The 25,253-nt window shown below is 35.8% G+C and overlaps 1 protein-coding gene across 2 annotated transcripts in view; it reads right to left on the reverse strand.

Annotated features, from left to right (window-relative positions):
* Window positions 1–25,253, reverse strand: part of CSRNP3 (cysteine and serine rich nuclear protein 3) — an 87,077-nt gene that overhangs the window by 59,538 nt on the left and 2,286 nt on the right. Inside the window, exon 2 of one of the 2 annotated variants that reach the window (XM_027115191.1) lies at window positions 10,181–10,351. In XM_027115191.1, the coding sequence (XP_026970992.1) occupies window positions 10,181–10,328 (148 nt within the window). In that variant the 5' untranslated portion in view covers window positions 10,329–10,351. Of the gene's footprint in view, window positions 1–10,180; window positions 10,372–25,253 lie in introns of those variants that run through there. The other variant, XM_027115181.1, reaches the window with a different exon arrangement.

The raw sequence follows: 25,253 nt of genomic DNA on the forward strand, positions 1-25,253 counted from the left end.
TAAGTCCAAAAGACATCAAACACCTGCTGTGACTATTTCCCGTAAATCCTATCCTAGAGTGCACTCATAAAAGCTCTCACGTTTCCATTAAGACGGTCTACAAGAGAGCTCTGCAAATGGCTGATGCTAATGAGATCATAGATATTTTTAAAGCCTGATGTGGTCAATCAAAGGGGAGGCAGCTGACAAGACACCCTCTTCTCTGCAGCTCTGAAGCACTTCGTGCGGGGAAGTGGGCCTGGCTGGGAGGTGCCACAATGCCCAGCCTTACACCCTCAGTCATAACAACGTCAGCAACTCTTCTTCCCTGTTCCTTTTACTCTAAAAAGAAAATGTCATTCAGAAAAAGACTAAGTGCTTCAGCTTCAGAAAAACCTAAGAGGACAAAATTCTGACTATCTGCTCTGCAATTTAAACACAAAGGAAAGAGTTAGTCAGCCAATACAGCTTATTTACTTTGAACCCAACCCATGTAATATTTACTGAGTGTCTCTCATTTGAAATGGAATCTATGTGCTATTTTATTAATTAACAGTAGATTATACTATATTTCCTAAACAGGAGATGTTTTCAGAAGTCTGAGAAGTGATGCTCGAATGAGAAAGACTGTTAATGCTGTTTTCAACAATAATTATGGGAAACAATATGATATAATAATACAGAAGTACAGGTTCCAGAGTCACACTGACATAAAGACTAAAAGCTGGCCCCACTACATATTAGCTTTGTGATTCTGAGCAGCTACTTAAAATCAGCATCAGATGCTTCATAGGTTATGCTAATTAAGATAACATACATAAAATGTAAGTGCAGTCCCTCGCACTGAGTGTTTAATGAAAGTTCAATAAATGGCAGCTAGTACTGCTATGACTATTATTCTGAACCCTTATGACTTTTTAGGACTAATGCCAGCAAGAGTGGAGAATATACTTTGGAAATTCTTACTTCCATAGCTGTTGTGTTGAATCTCATGATATCCTCTGAATAATGTTCCAATGCCTAGGCCAGGAGTAGCAAACAGGTAGTTAGTAAACTGAATACAACCTCAAGAAGAATTTCATTGGATTAGACAGGTTTATTGTTATTATTGTTACCATTAAGTCTAATTCCTTTTAGGGAGGTATACTCTAGATCCGCCATACCTTCATGTCATACACCTGGATGCTTTCTCACAGTTCTATGACTTGCCTGGTTCTGAAGATATTTGGATTTGCATCTCTAATCTATATCTTTTCCAGACTTCTCTCCCAGCCTACCAAAACCACAGCTATCATGTGTCTCCTTCCCTCTGGAGAGTTATTCTCTGCATAGGTAGTTTTCCAAAATAACTGTTAATAAAATTTGTGTTGTCCCTCATTGGAACCATTATCATCATCATAGCTAACACTTCTTGGGCACTTACTAAATATGAAGTACAATGTAAAGCATTTTGCCTATATCGCCCATTTAAGCCACCATTAAACTTATAATGTAGATACTATTTTTTATTGGTATTTATAGATGAGGAAACTAAGCATCAGAGATACTACCTTACTTGCCCCTGAGTAGACAATCTTTGATGAGAATATAAGCAATTTGAGTATAGACATTACATTTTTAACTACTAGATAGACTACATAGGCCACCTATATGTGGAATTTTTTTTTTTTTTTTTTTTTGCGGTACGCGGGCCTCTCACTGCCATGACCTCTCCCGTTGCGGAGCACAGGCTCCGCGCCCATGGCTCACAGGCCCAGCCGCTCCGTGGCACGTGGGATCTTCCCGGATCGGGGCACGAACCCGTGTCCCCTGCATTGGCAGGCGGACTCTCAACCACTGCGCCACCAGGGAAGCCCTGTGGATTTCAATAGACATTCCAAAGGAATCATCCCAAAGCGATTACATTAATGGTGGGAATTCCAATTATGTGGTAGAAGATATTTTAGGACAGAAAAGCCTCTTAAAGTATACTGCCTAAATGCCTGTACATTCTGTGGACAAGTAGGGTTGACCCTATCAATATTAAAACACAATTAGCACATAAATGAGACAAATGTAGATATTTAGTTTTATAAATAACATTCCATGGCTTCAAATGACTATGCATTTTAAACATATTCCAGATAAATCATTCCTTCCAATGCATCATTCTTTTGCAGCTTTCTTTAGAAATTTTTAGTTAGAATATTCCTTTGTGGTAATGAGATGTTCTGGAGTGTTCACTTATACATCTCAGATAAAGACAGCTTTGAAGATAATTTTTAAAATTGTAAGTACATGAATATTCTATTTATTCTCCAACATTTCACTGTCAACAGAACAACATACACAACTCCTTATTCCAACCATCATTACTTAATTTTACTCAGTCCTTATGAAACTGTCTTTTTTACAGTTCTAATGTACTATTCTTTGAGTGCATTATCTGTTTAATCAAGACAGCCCAAAATGTCATCAATTAAAATAACCCACATGATTGTCTTCTTTTTGGGGGGTGGAACCTACAAACTAAAAGCACCAGATGGAATGTTCTATTGGACTTGTATATAGGTACACTAATAGTACACAAGCACAAACACTGAAAACACAAAGATGTCCTCAAATACAATGCTATAAATAACTCAAGCAAAAAAGACTACCAGAGGCATATTATATTTGGAGGGAAAAAGGATTATCTGAATCTTATGCAATTTAAAATTTTCACATTTTTCACATTTTTCAAATGAAAAAACATGCTATAATCACGGTCAGAGCTACTTGTAACAGAACTAAAACTAGATTGAGGATCTTCTGGCTCCTTGGTTGTGGCTTTTTCAGTTACAACAAATTGAAGGAATTTGCAGTAGAGTCTCATTCTCACAAATTCACCTGATGCACTAGGGAAAGCAAAATCATAGCAAACCTAAATATTTTTCTTTTACAATAGCTCCCACACACAAGCAGCTACTTTACTGATAAATAAAGAAACAATGTTCTATATTAACACCATAGAAGAGGCAAAAATGTTATGTGGGATTTACTGTATATACACTGTAACAGTGTATAGTGTTAATATTTTGCATACTTATTTTAGATTGCTCCTTTTAAAATATAAGTGAAAGTGAGAAAGTACAGCTAAAGCAGCCACCACCCCTTCTTATATCCTTTCTCTCTAGAGGAACCAATCCCCACATTGTTGTGTATCAGCCCTTCCTATGTATATTTTTACTTCCATAAAATAGAGTGTTGTCTGTGTGTTTTAATTATGTAAGTACTGTCTTATTTGCAACTTGTGTATTTCACTCAACAGTGTATATATATATATATATATATATATATATACACACACACACACACACACACACGTACGTTGTATACATATATATAAACCTGGCTCTTCAGTTCAATCTGTTATCCAATATTTATTAAGTGCCTATTAGATACTAGGCATACAAAGACTGAGTTCCTGCCTTTGATGAGCTTACACTCATTCCTTTAAAACTCATTTTGACGGCTCTGCTTAAAGGTAGAATGTAAGGACATGCAGATAAGGACAAATAGGAAGGTAGCATTCACAGTGAAGGCAAGGTGATCTGTTGAATATGAGGTAGGAGGTGGAGGGACTTGATGAGTCTGATGAACACTCTGCTCTTTGAGATAGAAAAGAAAACGACCGTGGGCACCTTAGGAGGATGTTTTGTGGCAGTAACAGGCAGCTGAGTTTGAAAACATACAGTTTCGTCATTTTCTCCAAAACTTCCTTAAAGTGTTCGGATGTTTTGAATAAAAAGGAAATATGGAGTGAAGGATATGGGAGGAAAATGGTTGAGTCCAAGACTCCAAAAAAAAAAAAAAGCTGAAATAATGGAGCGAATGTAAAGGGTGGAGTGGAAAGATATGTAAAGACAAGACGTGGGTGTTATGTTGGGGGAAAACAGGATGAGGTAAAAAAAATGGGTAGGGGAGAAAGGAAGTGGAAGGAAAACAGGTTATGGTCTGAGTTTGGAACACTGAAATTTGATATTTCGGTGATAGAGCTGTACTAGTTTATAGAACTATCCTGGGTGAAGCTGTGGATGTAAGCAGCTATATGGAGTGGAGGTAAAGGACGTGAATGGAATGGAAGACTCCAGAATAGAGGTGGTCAAGGAAACATGAGGCTAATGGTTCAATGAGCCATCACATGGCTACTGACATCATGGCTTGGTGGGCAAAACTGAGATGGAAAGAAGTTAGAAAACCATTGCCAAAGGTTTTGAATGTTGGTGAAATACCAGGAGATTCAGGCAAAGAGGATGAGTATCATGAGAGACGTGGTAAAGTGTTCATGGAGAAATATTTGATATGAGCCTTGTAGCAGGTACATAACTTTATAGTTAGAGATTGAGAGGCAGAGTAGAAGACATTTCAACCTGAAGGATGGTCTAAGTAAGGTCAGAAGAGGCAGCAATGGTTGACTATTTCTGATTTATCATACTGGATCTCTCATCTCTAAGATGAAATGATCTGAAAATAATTCCACTGTATCAGCCAACAGCTTTTATAGTACATTCAAGTGAGTATTTTCCAAATGGACCACTAACTCGTATCTATTTCCTCCACTCGTAATTGTGCCAACTACTTAAACTCCCACATTTCCACTAAACTAAACTTAATACTTAATGACTCAACTGGTCCATGTCTGGTGTTCAGATAGGGACATGACCTAGTATAATAGATCTGCAACTGGTTCCAGGTCTGATCTCACAAGGCCAGGCTATTTGGTTCTTTTCCAACATAAGGAGCTGCAGAGTCAGAGTCTGGAGATGTCTTAATTTAATAGCTCATCAGAGGTGCCTTGACCTACGCTGCTTATCTTTTCCCACTTGGTGTCTGCTCTAACTTAAGATGCTATTTTGATCCTTGTTCTTAGAACCATATTATTACAGGGTAGTAAGGAGCTTTTGAGGGTCATGTGGTCCTAAGTCCTGCTCAAAGACTTCCCTAAAATTTCTATGTTCAGTTTCTGCCTTAACACTCCTCCATTGTTTGAAAAATCACTGATCTAGGGATAGATTGCTATGTTTGTCTTTGCTATAGTAAGTTCTCAAATTAATACCACAATGCTGAGTAGACATGATCTGTCACTGTATCTCTGAGTTGTATTTATTACTTGTAGTCTATCATTTTGACATGTCTGAAAGCACCTACCACAGAGACTGTAACATAAGATACACTATATTTGTCAAAACTGAATCTAGATTTTCAATGCATTTTAACTGCTCTGTAAAGAGAATAGATATGTTTCGGTCATACTTCCACTACAAAGTTTCATGTCAAGATCTGATTTCTTTTGATTTTTTGTCTCTAATCCCACTATGAAATGTGCAGTCATTGTGAGGGAAATGACATTGGAGGAAGACTGTGACTTGGGTGTACATGGCAGCGTATTTATGCCTGTTTATTCAGAGAGAAAAGAGAGGGAAGTAAGAAAGAAAGGAAGGAAGGAGGGAGGAAAACAGATTAAAATCTCAGCCATTGGATAAATTAATAATATATCTCTGAATGTTAATTTCTACTTTTATAAAATGGGTACAATAATGGCTCCTAATCACACAACAACTTTAGGATATCAAATGAACCCAAGAATGTGAAAGTGTAAATTAGAAACTCTTATCCCTATATAAGACATACACTACCTGTTTTCGTGTGCAATTTAGAATACCTATCATTTTGCCTTTTGATATTTCCACTTCCTAAATACTATATATTTATCTGTAGAAACACTCTGTTTCAGGAAAAATGTGTTCCTTTCATCATACAGCTTCTCATTACTCGTGTGAAGTGCCAGGAACCTTGAGAGGGCAGAAAAAAAAAATCATTCCAGCTTCTCTGTAGCTCTCCTTTTGACAGCGCTCAAGTACAGGCTGATTGGCTATAGAGCCACAGGGATTTGATGAAACAAAGTGTTCCACAGCAATACAGAATCCAGCTACTTCTATCTCAAGGGAAGTATAAGATATGACCTTGGTTCATTGCTGGTAAGTATGCTAGTTGCCTAGCAAAACTCAAAAGTCCAAGGTAAAAGCCATATGCCTTTACTGATTTATATTTCGAAGCTAGCTTATAGAAAGCTTAGGATAGATGGAATTTTCTACTACCATAGCTGCTGACTTGTACCACACAGTTTTATCAATTCCTATATTTGCAATGATAACAAAATGTTATGTTATACAATATGTTAATGCTTATAAAGCACTGAGTGCATCTGACATTTTAAACTTGAAAGATGAGCTCTTGATGAGTGAGATTTAAATAACTGTATCTTAAAAGATCTCAGTGTGAAGCTAAATTTGGTTTCCTAATACTATACAAATTTGATAGTCATCAAAAATCCTTTTTTACTCTAAGGTAACTACTTTTTTTCTTGAAAGCAGAAAAATATATTAAAGAAATAAGATTCATCAATAACAATATTTCTAAAAATGTATGTTCATAGATTCATATGCAGATAAGATCACTGTACTTTAGCTGAAAAAATAAATAAAACATTTTATAAAAATTTGTGCATCAATTTGGGGCTAGCAAATAATCTGAAATACATTTCTAGAAACAAGAAATCTTTTAAACTATTTCTTTTACATTGGTTAACATGTTCAGATCTTTTATACAGCAAATATTTGAGGGAGAATTTTTGTTTTTTGATTTTTGGGGTTTTTTTCTCTTTTTCTTTTTTTCCTTCTCTATAATGTGAATATGGTGAACTAAACAGACTATTAAATCAAAAAGGCACTTTTTATTAAATCAATCATTTAATTATCTTTAAAAATCATGAAAAATCTCCACCAGATTTCATTTAATACAAAGTTAAATCAGCAATTTCATAAACTAACCATTGCCAACTACCACTGATAATAAATAATGAGTTGAAAATTTCAATAAATTCTTGGGCATCACAAAATATTTCTATTTTCTTCAATAGGAAAAATAACATCTGTTGGACATAACTCATAAAAACCCTTTACTAGTTAGCTGAAGTATTGCATGATTTAGCTGATCATGTCATTTGCTTACATAAACACAATCAGAACTACAGTTATCATTTTAGTTTAAATTTAAAATTTCTTTGTTGTGGGATGTATAAATATTAACTGAAATAAAAATTAATAAATATGAAAATTAATCTATCATTCTAATACTTCAACAAATCAAATCGTTTTCAGTTTTTAAAGCACCTTACCATTCTTTGCCATTATGATACAGAGACTTTCCCTGACAGTGTAGGTAAAATTTTGTGTTCTGCTTTTCTTAACATTATCTCCTGTCTTCATACCTATCATGTAAATTAATTAATTGTATAAGCTACCATAACTTAATGCATCATTTCCCCACTCTTAGACATGTTACCTTCCTCTTCCCTGCCCCAGTTCCCATTTTTTGTTATTTCCCTCAAGAACCAACATTTTCAGTTATGCACTTTTCCCCATGTTTTTGATGTTTCCCCCTTCAGATAAATTCTGAAGTACAGACTTATAGATATGAATATCATTATGGCTCTTATATTTCCAAAGTGCTAAACAGACACTTTTATAAATTTCATTGCCATCAAAAGCAATATGGGTGTATGCAAAATTTGTACTGCGACCTTCACCAGCACTTAGGTATTAGTATTTTCTGTTGAAGGGAGGAACACTAATTTCAAGGAGATGAAATTTCCATGATTTCATACTAATGAAATCTCATTAGTATTATTTTAATCTGTGTTGTTATTACTACTGGTGTTAAATGCTTCAAAATATTTGCTAATCATATTTCCTATCATGTAGATTATGTTTGGGGGTGTGTATCTTAATTTAATATAAAAATTTATGTGTTTTTTTATTCGCTATTCAGACAGTAACGCTTTACCATATTAACTGCAAATATTTTTTTTCCAACATAGATTATTTTACTTTGGGATTTTTGGGGATCAGGTATGTTTAATATTTTTATATAAATATGTTAAGTATTTTGCAGTGTAACTTTTTTATGTTACTTCAACACTCAGATAACAATCCTACCAAATATGAAACTTCCCCTGTGATTTGATTTTTAAAAATATTTGTCTACTTAATCCATCTGAAATGTATTTTGGCAATGTTGTGAGATGTGTTATCTAAATTTTTCTTTTTCAAACTCTAATACCAAAACCATTTATTAAATACTCCTTTTCCCATTGTTTTATAATGCCCTATTCATATACACTTGTGTGTGTGTGTATATATATATATATATATATACATATATATATAAAAAATTCTTATCTATACTATGTTGAGATTTTCTCTATTTTCCTAGATCTAACATGGTACCGAAAATGTTAAACTATATAATTTTCTACTATTATTTGATATCTGGAGTGGCTTTTCAACATTTATGGCTTCTTTTAAAAAATATCCCTTTATTCTCATTAGCTTATTTTTCCAAATGGATTTTTATTATTCCATCACCTTCTAAGAAAATCCAGTTGAGGGTTTTATTGAGATTATCCTTTTATATTCATAAATTAATGTGGAAAGCTTTAACAGATTTACCTTTATAAATGTTTACCAGAAACATAACCTGTCTCTTCATTAATTCCAGTATTCTTTTCTAACTCACAATAAATCACATTTTAAAGATATGTCCAATATTACATAACTAAAGGGCAGAGTGAGATAATGGAAAAGGTGAAAGCTATGGGGTGGAACACATAAATATATGGACATATATATACGTGTGTGTGTGTGTATATATGTATGTCTAGGCTTTAATCCTGTGTGATCTTGGGCAAGATGTTTAGCCTCTTTGATCCTCAGTCATTTCCTTCGTAAACTGAAAGTAATGGTACTTCCAGGATTGCTATAAAGAATAGGAATAATGTATATAAAACTACTGAATCACAGCATGTACCCAGTAAATGTTAGCTATGAGAATAATTTTTAATATAACATGTGCTTAGTACTTGACATTTTATAAAGTTCCTTCATATGTATTATCTCACTTGCTCTTTGATCTTCACAGAACCCTGTCAGATGATGATGTTGTTGTTATTATCACTGTTAATATTAAGGCCAAATAGGTAAACATATATCTTCTTTTGAATCAAAACACAAGCTCATTTCACATCATAATGATATATGTAAATGTATTTGAAGATCACCTACATCACACAATAACCTTGTCCCTGAATATTTGATGATTTTTTCCTGTTATAATAAGTGTAGTTGCCCTTTCATTATATTTTCTATTAATTTTGCTTGCTTAAAGGAATGCTGTCTATTTTGTATGTTTGTTTTGTGTTCAATAGTTTTACTGAGTTCCTTATTACCTCTTAAAAATATGGTTAATTCTCTTGGTTTTCCGCGTTGTCACATTTCCAAAATAAATTTTATGTTATGGAATCACATATTAATAAAATCAGCTACTTAACTGAAAAATAAAAAAACTAAGACTAGTTATCTATCATGATATCATAATATATTAAAATCTTCCTGTTGTAAATATAAATTCAAGATTATTTAGCTATTAATAGTCAGTTTCCTTTAGCCTGTAGATTGTATTTCCTTACAAAATCTTCCTGTCAGTCCTTCAAACCTCACCTTGTCTGACAGGAAGGAGTGATGTTACAGTGTGGCAGAAAAAGGAAAAAGAGAAAGCGTACACCTTTTTTTTCTTTGTGGGCTTTAAATATTATTCTTAAGGATAAGAGAATAAAGGGATGAGTGGAAAAGAGGTATACACTGCACTCGCACACTTGGGAGAGTTTTGCTGCTTTTTCATTTCTTAACGCATGGTTGGCTATGCTCTTTCCCACTGAACCTAGAACTTCCACTGCCAAATACATCCTCCCCACTTTTTTTTTTCCTCCTAGAATATCATTTCAGCTATGGGAGGATACATATTTTTGTGCCTGGACTTGTCCTTCCCCATCTACTGTTGGAGTAGGGTGCTTCCTTTGAAAAGTAATAATAATAAAATGTCATTTTTTCCATTGAATCAGTTGGTTAACACAATCAAATAATCCACTCCCAAAAGCATTCTAAATAAAGGAACCCACTGATGCCTCAGAAATATTTCATTTTTACTTAATCATGTTTTGTTTTTAGCTCAACTGTAAAAACAAAAACAAACTAGTAATAAAAGTTAAAAAATGACCAAGATGATACAATTATTTTCACTGTAGAAGCAGACAATCGGTTTCAGGTATAGTTTCCATACTCACGGGGAAAATGATTAGAAGTGGATGGATTGACACTGTCCCCACTGTCAGCACTTTCACTGCTGGAAACTTCATCATCTGATTCCCGCACAGAGGAGCAGGGGGAGGAGCCGTCAACTTCTTCAAACTTCCTCTTTAAAATTCCACTCATCGCTGCAGCACTGTCACATGTACCTGTAGCAGGAACGGGAGCAACGAAGCATTGAAATATCTGACCGCTGGATGTGCAGCCAAGGTCCCGGAGTCATTTTTATGTGGCTTTTTATACATGAGCTGAGCTTTCCCTTGAAAGGATCACTAAGCAATTTTTTAAAAAACATTTTCAAATTAACAAAAATTAAATTAAATATGAGCAGTTGACCATTTGCTTACCAAAATGTATCAACTTTTTTAGACATAGTTCATTTTAATGCAATACCTTTATTCCTTTTTGTTGGCAAATTGAGAAAATCCACCTAAGTCCATAAGATTCTGTATCGAAAAATAAACGCCAATGTTCCCCAAAGTCCTAAATGATTGCTGGAAGGAACACATGTAAATATGCAAAAACTTCGTACTCAAGTTTTAAAATGTAAGAAACCTAATTAGCTGAGCACTATATGAAATCAGGTCTAAATTTTAGGTAGTTTCCATTGAAATATTACAATAAGGTGAAGTATGTCCCTATGACACCTGGTTGCTGAAGCTGCTGCTACTGTTTCGGAAACCTCCTAAGGCTAGTTAGTTGGGACGTAGCACTAGTTGGGTGGGAAGAGTGAGGTGTGGGTAGTGGATACGGTTTCTCCTAAATCCTTTCTCTAGGATGAATGGGTTTTCCCCTTTCCTTGAGCTGCCCTTTCTCTACCTTCCCCATTTACCTTGACATATACACAGTCAGCTGAAGGGCATAAACTTTCCTTGCAGTGTAAGAATATTTTCAGGAATAACTTATATATAAATTAGCTTAGATATATGTGATGGTCTTACATTGTTAAATTAATTTAACTTAGCTGAAAGTATTGCTAAATTGATTCCATGCATTCTATCTTCCATCTCATTATGTCAGCTGATTTTAACTCTCTTTTGAGTTCTTAGTTACATTATCTAGGCACTGCCCTCAGAAATCTCTGTAATAACCCCTTCTCTGTGCAGATCACAGAGCAGGCAGCCTGACCAGGTCCCCTTAGCTGGGCGAGTTTTCCAAATTTTAATTCAGTAGTTTTCAAGGTCTGCTACTGGGGTTAGCAGCATAAGCATCACCTGGGAGGGAAATGCAAATTCTCTCTCTTCTTTTTTTTTTTTTTGCGGTACGCGGGCCTCTCACTGCTGTGGCCTCTACCGTTGCGGAGCGCAGGCTCAGCGGCCATGGCTCACGGGCCCAGCCGCTCCGCGGCACGTGGGATCTTCCCAGAACCGGGGCACGAACCCGTGTCCCCTGCATCGGCAGGCGGACTCTCAACCACTGCACCACCAGGTAAGCCCCTAAATGCAAATTCTCAAGCCTCGTTCCAGATCTACTGAATCAGAAACTCCCAGAGGGTAGGGCCTAGCACTCTGCTTCATGAAGCCCTCCAGGTGATTCTGATACATCCTCAAATTGGAGGGCCATTTGTCTAATTTCTAGTCTGTTCTCCAGTAGCTCCTTCCTTGGACTTCTCCTTCCTTGGACTTTTCCTTCCTTGGGTGTGTCCACACACCAGCCCTAGAGAGTTATATAACCCAGCACTCAATTCCTAGTCAAAATCTTCTTGGTCCGTCACTGGTGTGAATTCTATAAGTACAGTATTAGATGTCTGTTAAGTATCATTAATTTCAACTTACTCTACTCATCTATTCACGTGTTTAGTAACTGGTATGCATATGCTTGCCTCCTTGGGCGGAGTAGGGGATACAAAAAGGAGTAGAATGTGTTACCTGCTCCCAAGGAGCAAGCATCCACTATGCTGGGCTGCATGGAATTGAGAATAACCTGCAAATTCATGTTCTACTGCCTTGTTTTACTAATTTATGTCTTTTTCACGACTTATATTAACAATAGAGATAACTGATAGCAATAAGACGACACTACACTGTCTATTCTTTTGAGAATAAAATCTCTACTCTGACCGATTTCACCACTATTCAGATTAGCTTATTATTTTCTCCATCTTAAAGAGTGTGAAATGCATAAGATGTTCATGCATATCTGAGAGGGTGGAGAGAAAAACAGATATTTTAAGTAAAGTTCCTGAAAGAAAAGTAGGACAGGATATAAATTTTAAAATTGTTCACTTCAAACAAGATGCAAAGTAATTCATGAGGGAGAGACACCAAGACAAAATAATACAAAAAGGAAATCCATGTTTAAAAAGTACATTTTTATAATAAGATATTGCAATGGGAACAGTTAAAAACCATGTCCTTAAGCTCTACTTTCCCATCTGACCTCCCCCAGCTTCCTTAAGAAAGGCAGATTTCTCAAGGATACCCAACAGGCCCAAAGGAAACTATATTCAAACATGGCAAAATGTGGTACGTGGTACTCTTCTCTTCCTTTCTCACCTCCTCAAGCACGAGAGGGGAAATTTTTGGAGGGATGATGAGGGAATTCAAAAGTCTCTTTGCCCTTTGTTATTACATTTGTACTGGCAAGACTTGAAGCAATGGAGTTGAAGGTTGGCTGTAATTTCTGTCTACATCTTTGAGACTGAAAGAGCCTGAGCTATTCCCAGGTCAAAGGGACAAAGGAACTGACTGTTTAAGGTGGGATTAGTATCTATGCTGGAAATTAAACATTCAAATAATTACAAGTGGGCATAACTTTAACTTATACCCATGAAACTGGTTAAGTGCTAAATGGCTCGTGCAGCAACCAAGCGAAACACCTGTCTAGTTTCACAGCCTTTAAAAAACATAGTGAGCATAACAAGATGTCCTAACGAATTATGAGGGCCAAATGACCTATTGCTTACAAGTATATAAACCTTGATCAAGACCTAATAGTGGAATGGTAATGGGAGCATGTGGTTTTCGCCTACAGCATCTATACTAGCTCACTAGGAAAGAAAAGAATACAAGAATTTAGGGAAAAAAAATAAAAATAAAAGAAAGAAAAAAAAAAGAAAAACAAAGAGATCCTTAAACAAATACTAAAAAAAAAAAAAAGAATTTAGGGAAAAGACCCTGTTAATAAAGGAGTTGTATATACTTGGTTTGCTTGTACCCTGTATTGGTTCTCTCAGAATTTGAGGACAATAGGTGGCTAGCTAGGTATAGATGCAAGTGAGCAGAATCAATGCTTGTCCTGTGGCTGCCATAGCTCCTTAAATAGTCATTTAATAATATATTTTTGTTCCCAAAGACGAGGCATAACTAAACTTGGTAGGTATGAAGCCAGTGAAAAAGTGGTCAACATTTCAAGTTGGCAAACAGCATCAAAGCTCAAAGAACAGAAGATAAACCTGAACAGGCATTAATTTACTCTAAATATGATAAGCTGAGAATCTAAGTCTCGTTATCAGCCATTTAAACACAGCTACCATTTTCCAATTCAAGAAACACATGTTAGTCAAGGGTATCACCATTTCTCATTTGGACTGGGACAGCCACATCCTAATTATTCTCTCCCATCCACTACTCTTTGCTTTCAATGGGTTTTCCAGGTTGGAGGAACAATGATAAATTTAAATTGCAAATGTGATCATGGTCAGCCCCTTAAAACTCTTAAGTGGCTTTGGATTACCTTAGGATAAAGTTCAAAATCCTCAAAATGGCTTATAAAGTCCTTAACAATATACTCTGGCTAACTCTGGCTAACTTCATCTTCTTTTTGAGCCATTGGCCTTTTTGCCAATATTTCAGCACTAATAATAATTCAGTTTCTCTAACCTGCTTTTTCTCTCTGGACTCTAAGCCTTTTGATGTATGCATGATTCTTTCCGATCTACTTTTTGATTTCTTTTCCCACAGCACTTATCACCTCCTAAATCCACATTATTTATTTATGTATTTTTAGCTTTATTAATTATTTTTTTTGTGGTACGCGGGCCTCTCACTGCTGGAAGATACCAGGGCAGGGATCTCTGAACTGATGTTCCAAGGGTCTAGAACAATGCTTTATATCTAATAGAGGCTCAGTAAATATGTGTTTGATGAATGAATGAAACCCTTCTATTTCCATACTTTAATTATTTTGTCAGTGTCTATTTTCTCTGATAGACTAAAAGCTCCGTAAGCAGAATCATGTACATCTCATTCACCACTCTATCTCTCCTATCAAAATATCTGGCATATTTGATTAGATGAGAATTAAAATGAGATGAAATTGACCTCAAAGCGTCATATAATTTTTTGTTTTTGCTTGCAAGCAACCCAAAAGCCAATTCTAGCTAACTTAAGCACAAAGACATCTGTTGGAAAAATACTGAACTAGTTCATGCAATCTAAGATAGAGCTGAAATGAAAAATTGAGGAACTGCAGGAATAAGGACAGCTTCTGGGATTATGGTTGTAGAAATTCCATGATCCTTTTTTTTAGAGCACCACAGTTACCAGGTTTAAGCCCAACAACTTCTACGTCTCACAGTTCAAGTTTAATGTTCCAAAGCATGAGCAACCTTTTAGCCCATTTTGGGTCAGGTGTCAGCCCTGCGACCATTCGACTACGTGGCCAGTAGACAAGGAGCCAGCCAATTTGCTATCACCTCAGAGAACCTCACTCAGAGGCTTCAATAAGTTCAATTGCATTTCAAAGCCAATATTCTTTCCTTGTCTAACACTGATTTATCTAATTTTTTCACTTATTAATAGAGTCCGTTGTTGGGGAAGCTAGTAAAGTAGTCTTGTTCAGGCTTCAGAGGCGACTGGATAATGATGCTAAAGCTGACTGCATGCCTAACTGCTGAGCTACACCCAGGCCAGAATCAATAATAAACCCCTAGATAAGATAGAGCGTAAGTCATGGGACTTCTTTCACCTTGAGGGTCTGGCCAGCCCCTGGGGATCAAGAACATTCCAAAACTTATGAGTTAAGACCAAGGCATTTATGACAACAACCAGAGCTGCAAACCTGCAAGTAGGCTGATTGTTAGCGGCCTGCGGCCTGGTGCTAAAAGCTGGGCTCCTTCGAGTGGCAAACTGAAGTCTCACCCGAGGGGTGGACGCACGGCCCGGGACCTTCTCAGCTGGGACTCCAGATTGCTGTTCAAGGGACTTCCCAGCGCTGCTTGGACCTGGATGTAGGTGCTTCCCCAATTCGGTGATTGTATATACCTCTGCCTTTACTATTCTTTCTTAGTTATACTATTCTTTTCTTAATTAGTATACTGTTATTTGTTAATTCAATAAACTCTCTCTAAATTCTTGTTTAACTGAGTGTAGAGAGGTTATTTTGCGAGCGAATCCTACAAACCTTGAAACCGAAAGTAAGGCTTTCGGCAAAACATCCATGAATTCAACACTTGGCCGGCTTCTCAGTTTGGGATTCCTCTTTCCCTACACCTAAGTGCCCTTTCTATTGCCAAATTCAATTAAGAACCGCTTTATTTTATTTTTCATTTATTTTTATTTATTTATTTTGCGGTACGCGGGCCTCTCACTGCTGTGGCCTCTCCCGTTGCGGAGCACAGGCTCCGGACGTGCAGGCTCAGCGGCCGTGGCTCACGGGCCCAGCCGCTCCGTGGCATGTGGGATCCTCCCGGACCGGGGCACAAACCCGTGTCCCCTGCATCGGCAGGCGGACTCTCAACCACTGCGCCACCAGGGAAGCCCTGAACTACTTTATTTTAAAACTCTAATAAACATCTTGTAATTTTGGATACCTGTTATTCTTAATTATCATATACTATTTATTTCATATTTGTGTTAGATGTAAGAAGTCTCTGGACACATTTAAAGAAAGAGTAGTAGAAAAGTATAAATGTTTCCATTTCTCCTCAAAAAGATACTGATCAACTACACTAGATTTTCTATGGTTATAAGTAAATACAATTATTTTATTTAATATATTTCTGGAAGAAGTGTTGGAAACCAGAAGGCTGCAGGGTGAAGATAAGTAAGACACTGGATAAAAATGTACATTTTAATGCCTCTGGAAGAACTACTGAAGCTAAACTTTGGGTATTTGTTAGAACCTGGTTCATATCCCTCTCTTTTGACTGCCTAAACATTTCATAGCTTTCCCAGGTAACCCATTGAGTTCTTACTATACATTTATATTCATCTAATGTTTAATCCTTTTTTCTTCTTACATTCTGTCCCTATTTCCCAATGTTTTGCTCTGCATTATAGGGAAATGACCACAGGAAAAACGCCTTAAGAGCATCATCAATCTCCTAGTTCTGAAGAGCAAGTTGTCTGATTTGGAGAAGAATCATTTTAGGGTTGCCAGATTTAGCAAATTAAAATATTTAGCAAATTAAAACAGGACACCCAGTTAAATTTGAATTTTAGATAAAAAAATAAATAACATTTGAGATATCATTTTACTTATTATTTGTTGCTTATCTGAAATTTAAATTTAACTGGGCAGCCTGCATCTCTTCTCACAACCCTAACTGGTGCTCTTGGTGAGAAAGTAGAATGACTATAAAATCAACAAAACATCTACGTAAAAAAATGCCACCTACCAACTGGAAATACCATACGTGAATATTCCTGTCCTTTACCAATCAGACAAAACCCAGTAAATAAAATATGTAAGGTTATTAGGGTGAATCAAGAGTTTATCAAACTATTGAAAAAAAGGTGAGGGGGTGGGAGACGGTTAATAGGCTTAGGGCAGGCATGGCCTGTCACTGACACAGGAAAAAATGAATTTAAAAGGAAGTAATTCTGGCATGGCAAGAATTTCCTTATATGGTAATGAGGAGGTCTTTTTGGTGAGATGCTGTTTCTTCCCTGGCCTGATAAAAGAAAGGGTGGTGAGCTGTGAGTTCCTGGTTCATTTGACCTGGCAGGTCCTTAGTTCCAATGGAGGCTGCTTAAACCGGGAGCTTTACATGGTCCTCTCTCAGGAACAAGGGGGGTGTCTAGAGCCCCTCTGTTCACTTTTACCTGGGAGTCTGCGTATATCCTTTGCATTGCTTGCTTGCTAGTTTTGTAGTTGATCAAAATGAGAGCAACCTTTAACTGCAAAGGTCATTAACAAACACCCTTCTGCCTTGGTGATATGGCATACATCAAAGGAGCATGTTAACTGCATTATAACCTGACATGAAGGACGTTTTTTCATGATTTGTCAAAGAACAAAATCATCTATTTTACATCTTCATCAAATTCTTCCAGCAAGCACAAAAAGCTAAGAAACCATGACTGTTCTCTCCCAACGACTTTGATAAGCTCAGGCTGTTCGCCTTGAACAGCAAACACCAGTGTCAGGATTAAGTTGCATAGAAAAAGAAGCTTATTCTTCTTTACTTTCATGCAGAATGGAAAACAATTTTGATGTTTCTTCTGGTTGCTTCACCAAATTCAAATGATGAGATGAGAAGTACTGCAAACAAGTTGATGAAAATACTCGTGTGTGGCTCATCTGTGATAGCAGGTGGGAGAAGTTGAGTTGGCAAAAGCAAGATTATTCACAATGTCACACTTCATCAACCAGATTGTCTACAGGGCTAGAGAGAGGATGAAGAGGACAGTTGCTCAATTGGTGGTGTGTAGGTTTTATTCCAATACTCAACAAAAGAGAGCTTGGCTAAAAAAACATCATACTGTGTTATTTTTATTTTCTGGTGGGATATCATTAGTTATCCAGATGTGTTCCTAACTATCAGGATACAATTTTAAACGAGTTAATTTATATTCAATCCTTTTCCTCCTCAAATTTTTTACACCATGAATTTGAGTAATCTTTGTTCTGCCCTAACACTCACACTGCTACTGCCCTTACACTGTTATGTTAATCAAACACTGACTATTGGCTAAAGTTTCTGCTAAATAAGATAATCATTATCTTAAGAAGTCGGCATCAGATTTCAATGCCTTGAACACTTATCACGCCACAGGTCTCAGAATGCTTATGCATTTCTCTTAAAAAAGAAAAAAGGGATAACTTCTTTCACAATACTAGGGCTATTTCTGCCTTAACCCATTTGGCAAGAAATTAACCTATCTGCCGCCAAGAAGATAGGGATTTGGCAATTAATTCACAAGATAAAATCCTGCAAGGTGTTTCCATGGGGCACCACCAATGTGAAAAATGCTACTGGTGGCTTGCCAATTCAAGAAGTACAAGTTAGCCAAATACACTTCTCTTGTCTAGGTGTCTGCTTAAGCCAAAAATGCTGGGAGCACTCTTGTCTAATGAATATTTTTTTGGAGAAATGATTGTAGGGTTCCCCAATTATGTATGAATTCCTTGTGCCGGAGTTGCCCATGACCTTGAGTTAGAGGTCTGAGTTACTTTATGTGCTTTGGATTTCGACAGTTTTGCAGCTTGATGATTTGCAGTTTGAGAATTTGATTAAAGAAATGAGTGCTTATCCCTGAAAACAGTGCACAAATGCACGTCATTTACCCATGGATTCTCCATCAAAGGTAGGTGCCTCTAACTGTCCATACCTCTTCCCTCACTGTGTGCAAACTGCAATGGCTAAATTGATTTATGCCCTGCTGACAAAGGGATGGAAGGCTACTCCACTTACTAATGGTAAAGGGGTTCTTTATGAATGTCTGGCTGGGGAGACCCCAAGAAGCTTTCCATATTACCTGTCATTGGGATTAGGATCCATATAAGATACCCAGAACTTGGTTTTTAATGCCTCTTAACCCTAAACATTGTTCATTACTTGTTATTTGTCAACATGATATAGCAGAATACATGTGAACTGAAAGCCAAAAGTCCTTCCCCAACGTTAACTTTCAGGACGTGTTTACAGTTAGCAAGAGTACAGAGACCCAACCAAGAACATGATAAGGCTTTTAAAACTGTTGAAAATTGATCAAGTGTCTGTTGTCAGCCTATTTTTCCTACCCCAACGACAAAAGTACCAACGAAAAATTTATTTGATGTGCTTGCTATTACGACTAAAGCGGAGTATTTAGCCTAGTTTCCTGGAAGATTGGCAAGACTTACCACATTAAGGAAAAAAAAAGACCACACAGACATGGAAGAATTTAGAATTACTACTGCAGCACTGGAAGATAACGTATTTTTTTCTCCTTAGCACTTAAGAAGTTTCTCTTCAGTCTTTTAGAAAGTTTCTGACTAAATAATAGTCAGTGTAGCTCAAAAGGTATGTAAGAAATATGACATCCTTTTCATTCAGAAGAATCATTAGAATAGTCTGAAGTGAAAGGATATTTAAAAACGCTTCCCTCATAAAGTACTCTAAAGTGGACATCAGAATAAAATATGGTCAAGCTTTAGGACTATACCCATCTAAGCACTGGGATCCTACCAAAGATACTGTGCAAAAAAATAAAGAAGATTTTAAAAATTAGAGTAAGTAGAAGAAAGTACTTTGGATGTTCTTTAAAATGATTACTACCTTAGGCAAGATATAGATTTCTACTATCTAAGGCAGAGAACAATAGTTATTCAACCTTCAGCTGACATCACATTAAGCAGCAATTAGTAAAAATAATTTAGAGAGTAAGATTAATACTTGGATTGTCAAGTCTCAGTGAAGGTTCTACTGGCATAAATTAAAACTGGTTCACAATAGAAAAAAGTCACACCACGCTCATACAATCTTTTAAAACTTGGAAACCCACTATTTAGAAAAGTTTCATCATTCAAACAAGTTTCACAAAAGCAGAGTCATGATATTCCTCCCCAACCAATTTATCCGACACTTGTTACCAATGTATAGTTATCACTTCTAGGTATGCTACTATTATAATAATTTTTAAGTAAAAAAATGTAGGTATATTTTCTAAATTTCTTCTGAAAAACCTTGTGGCTAAATCAATTGATGTAATATTTCTAGACATCATTCTGATACAAAGGAAGTGTAAAATAGCAGTACGTCCATGAATAGAGATCGTTTCATGATTCAAACAAATTAGCACTTTTAAGTCATGAGGTAGAACTGGACTCATGCTCCACAACAGCACTGGCTCAGCAAACATTGCTTGGGCACCTAACATGAGCCAGGCTCCCTCTGTAATTGAAAGGTCCATAGTCTATGGATAAGATAGGAACTGCGGTGAATAGAATGAACTACTAATGCCTTAATTGTACAAAGTCAACATGGAAAAGAAAAAATAGTAGGCAAAGGCCCAAAGATGAAACATTTTAAAGCAACAAGTGATATAAAACAAGAGAGCTCAGAAAATCACATATTACTACATCCTACGTGAGGATTTTGTGGTTATTATGCTTCTGTTTGGTAAGATTTAAGCTATCTATGAAGCCACATATAGTTTGAATTTGGTGACTGCCTTCTCTACTTGTCCCATCTGATTATAAGATATCAGCTGCTTAGTACCTCCTAGGTATGACCTCCAATAAACTCTTAGTGGGTTTCTATTTTTGGAAAACACGGCTTTTCCTCATCCATTGAAGTCTAAGATGTTTTATCAAGATTATCTGTAACTATAGGCTTAAGCTGAACTTGTCTTATCAGCACCAGGGAATCAACCCCTGTGGGATGAAAAATAGTAATATTAGTTATCACTTAAAATGATCTTACTTTGTGCCAGGCATGCATCATGCCATTTCATTTTCATAAAAACCCTTTGATATAGAGACAGTTATCCCCACTTTGCAGATGAAGATGAGGCTTAGAGTTTTCAAGTACCCTGTCCAAGGCCACATGGATTGTAAGTTGCAGACCATGTCTTAGAAGTGACACCAGGGTTGGAACATGAAGGTAAGCTCCAAACCACTGTCCTATTCAGTCTTTTCACACTCCATGATATAGCTTGAACTCACACACTCAATAAACTACATAATAAAAGCACTTACTTATCAAGAAAACAATATACAATACTTTCCTGGTTTTTCAATTGTTCATGAATTGCCCTAAGTTTACAACGTTTTATTGTATTAAACAAAGTTACCCAGGTTTGTTAAAGTAGTTCTCAGGCCTTTTTAAATATTAATGGGCAAAAAAAGACCAGAATATGGAGCTTTTCCCCAATAGTTTGGACTATTCTAATTCTTACAGAATGAGAAGCAATATTCCTTCAGCTTTTCAAAGGTCTTCAAAGTGTAAGAGACCACCTATTAGCTGTTATGGTATTAGCCACCTCGTGTATCTTTACACATGCATTATACTAGTGAATTTTAAAAGAAATGGGGATTGATGGCTCTGTTGTCTTACTTTTCTTGTATGTGATTGGGGAGAATGTTAGGTGTGCACACGTGTACGTGCATGCATGCACACACGTACGTGCATGCATGCACACACACGCGCACACACACACACACGACTAAATGCATTTCTAAATGAATATGTGGATTCGTAAGCTTGCATGGAAATAAGAGATTGCCTGAGTAACAACTCTGCCTAACTAGCATGGTGATGGTGTATCACAAAGCCCCAGGATTTAAGAATGAAATAGACACAATTCCTGAAATTGGCAAGAATAGGTATATGACACCAATGTTTAGTCAAACACCACCAAAACAATTGGTCTGCGTGTTTTCTTTGGTATACCTGTTAGAGATTCCTCATTTCCTTATTAGACAAAGTAATTTCAAATTTCTGTTGGTGGTTTACTATGACAGATTCTCACTGTAGCAACAAGAACCAATTTCTCATTTATCTAGAGCTCAAACATGATTTTCAATATCCTGAACATAAGAAAACTAAAACAAATTCTATTTTCTATGTTTCTATGCTCAGTATACTACATACATGTACGTGTCAGAAGTTCAGTACATAGGAGAAGTATAGAGGGATGTTATCTCTCTCTCTTTGCCCACTGAAGTCTAAATGATTGAGAAGTTAATGTAAAATAAAGTGCACAAACTTGATTTTCGAATTACTCTCAGATAAGGAATAATTGTTAACTATTAAAATAAATATTAACATGAGAAAAGAAGGAGTAAATTTATAAAAAGCATATAAAGTATATAAAAAACATATAAAACTATATGCAAAAAGCATATCAATAGGAACACCATTTAGTGTTGGTGTACAGTTGGCGAACAGTGTTATCATTTGCAATAAGTCAATGTAACGATGGAAATAATGATTCTTTTGCCATGAAGAAAAGCTAAATGGATTTCTACTTTGCTCAATAAGGCAGAATGGCATGCACTGTATTTTGCTTCCATGAAAGCAATTAACACATTTTAAAAAACTGGCCATTTAAGTCATAAACTTTACCTGTTTGGAAAATTGGTTAATTTAGTACAGATTATTTTCCAACTGTCCTAGACAAAGTATTACTATAATGTTGCCATGTGTCTAATACTATGGAATAAAAATAAGACCTTTAAAATCATTTTGTAATTTTATCGTCCTTATACTCTTCAATAAAACTGATACAATTCTATTTAAATTTTAGAATAGGCGATAAAAATGCAATCATATGTTTTGTTTCCTAAGAAATGCCAGGTTAAAATGAAGAAATGTGATTGTTTTGAATACTCAATTATTTTGAATATTTTCCTGCTATATGTTATAAGTTATTTTCTTCTTTTTTCTATTTCATAGGCACCAGAAGTTCAGGAGGACACATATAGTGATAATACAACCTAAAACCTACACATGCGATTTTGAGATGACAACAGTTATTTGTAGATTTTAGACTATGTTCCATACTGCTAGACTGAGTACGACATGTTTGCCCTAACATCTTTTCCAAGCTTACAATATGGTCTCTAGTTTCAAGTGATGACAAAGACAGACTGGTAATCAGAAAGCAGGAAATTAATTTTTGAAAAATCCTTAAAGATTCCTTTGAAGTCTGATGTAACATCACCTCTTCAAGTACACTAACTGCACTTCCTTCAATGATTTGTTTTTACATTATTCTATTTACTCTTTAACTTTCTAAATTTAATTTGAATTGCATTTACACAAATGCATTTTTCTATATACACCCAACTATCCAGACCATGAACTTACTAGGTACACGCTGCTGAGATTTGAATGGAAGCAGTATGGCTCAAGCAAATGCAAAAAAGACTTCAAAGTTCTGAGTGAATTTGCATAGAGACATAAATTCTCCAGGATATTCAAAGCCATAAATTTGCTGCAGGACATATATAGCTCTCTCGTGGCTCACGGAAGCACAACAATTCTCTTTATTTCACATTTGTCTATTACCACGTTTTCTCCAAGAATCTTCACAGGCTCTCCTTCTTTGCCCGCACTGTTTTTATTTCTATATTCAGAATGTGCTAACGGGTAGCGGTTGCATTTACAAAGTTAATAGTATTGGACAAGCTAAATGAATTTTAAACCCAGTTCTCTCCTCCTCCCTGTGCCCTGCCTAGACACACGCAGAGGTTGGGAGGTATAAACTATGGGCACTACCTGAGTTAAAAATGAAATAAAGAGTTTTTGCTTTTCAAAATTGTTGGATTAAATATGGTTGACCGTAAGAAAGATTTTATTTGGCTGTTTGAAATATATGTGTGTATGTATACATACAAAATATATATAATTTATAGTATGCATAACAATATATACATATATAAATATATGTAAACATAGGTATTTCATAACCTATGTGTATATATATTTATATATAATTTATATATATATATAAATTATATACATATGTATAAAACAAAAGTAAACAAATACGTTGTTTGGACCAGAGGACAGAGGACAGCATTTTCCATTCAACATAAAAAGGAAACAATTGACTTAAAATATACCCCCTTAAGCTTCAGTCATTACTGAAAGTTTCAAAAGAGAATTTAGAAGAAAATGGCAGTTTATTTGTTTTTTAAAAACTCATACCAAAATATGAATTTCTTTTCCTAAATTAATCTCGGGATCCTGGATAAATGTCACAATGTCCCCATAGAGTGATAAAGGGTGAGAATCTGGCCCTGGATGACTACTATGAAGTGATTTCATAAATATTTCAAGTAATTGTCTTTCACTGTTTTAAATCACTGTTTTAAATGGCCATCCTCCTGTTTTGGTCTGCCTTCCATGCTCCCCCTCACCCCCCATTTAAAAATAAAAGATATTGTTGCCAAACTGCCAAGCCTTAATCATTATAATAAAATAAACACCCCCTTTTCAATGCAAAAGAAAGTTTATCTAAACATGTACTAGCTCTTTGTACGTAAGCTGCATAAAATTCACTCCAAAATATCTTATGCAAATATGAAAGCATAAAGCAGTTATTTCATGACTAAACATTATTTTGCCTCTTCATCTTTCCAATTTATTTTCATACACGTACAACCTATAATGTAGACAGATGCACACTTGATGCAAATTAAAATAACATTTTTCCCATCAGCATTGTAACTGCTGAATTGATATATTTTAAAATTTTAATGATATAGACAAACAGTCTGATCACGATGCGTTAAGTTTATTTAAAAATATGCTTTGGAAATAAAAAAGCAATATGAACAATAAAAGTGAGTACACATTTGTTTGGTTCAGGTCAGACTTTTCTATGATGTGATCACACATTTTACAAAAGTGTGAAATTTCGTGCATGGAAAAAGAAGACTTTTGTCCTGCCTGTGACATTTATGAGGATCACTTCACAATCCAGATTTAACTGAAAGGAAAAGTCATAGGAAGTTGAACATGTTGAGTTCAAAATAGCATTGTCTAAAAAGTTCCAAAGAAAATTAATAACAATTATGAAAATTAAAGTATTTAAAGGATGGGACCCCCAAATAAATTATTTCTTTGATAAGATGTTTAACGATGAAATATAGAAAGAAGAATCTCAAAACTGAAACCCTCTCTTAAAATGAAATGAAAATATAACTTATTAAAACTGTCCTTATGATATCATGTGGGGTATGAACAAAAGAACTCCATTATTTAGTTCCAGATACCTCATTTAAAATACATTTCTTAAAAATGTGAAAATCCTCAAAAAGTTGAAAGTCTTGATATTCAGCTAGATGTTTCAACCCAGACACCTCTCTGCAATCAAAAACTTTCCTCAAAATGGAATTATTTAGAAGCCCCAAACCAGTTTTTTCTCTCATGACATTATTCCATTGGAACAAAAC

This window comes from Aethalodelphis obliquidens, unplaced genomic scaffold, assembly GCF_003676395.1.
Source record: "Aethalodelphis obliquidens isolate GAN/ISIS:26980383/991018 unplaced genomic scaffold, ASM367639v1 scaffold2, whole genome shotgun sequence".
In the NCBI taxonomy this organism is placed as follows: domain Eukaryota; kingdom Metazoa; phylum Chordata; class Mammalia; order Artiodactyla; family Delphinidae; genus Aethalodelphis; species Aethalodelphis obliquidens.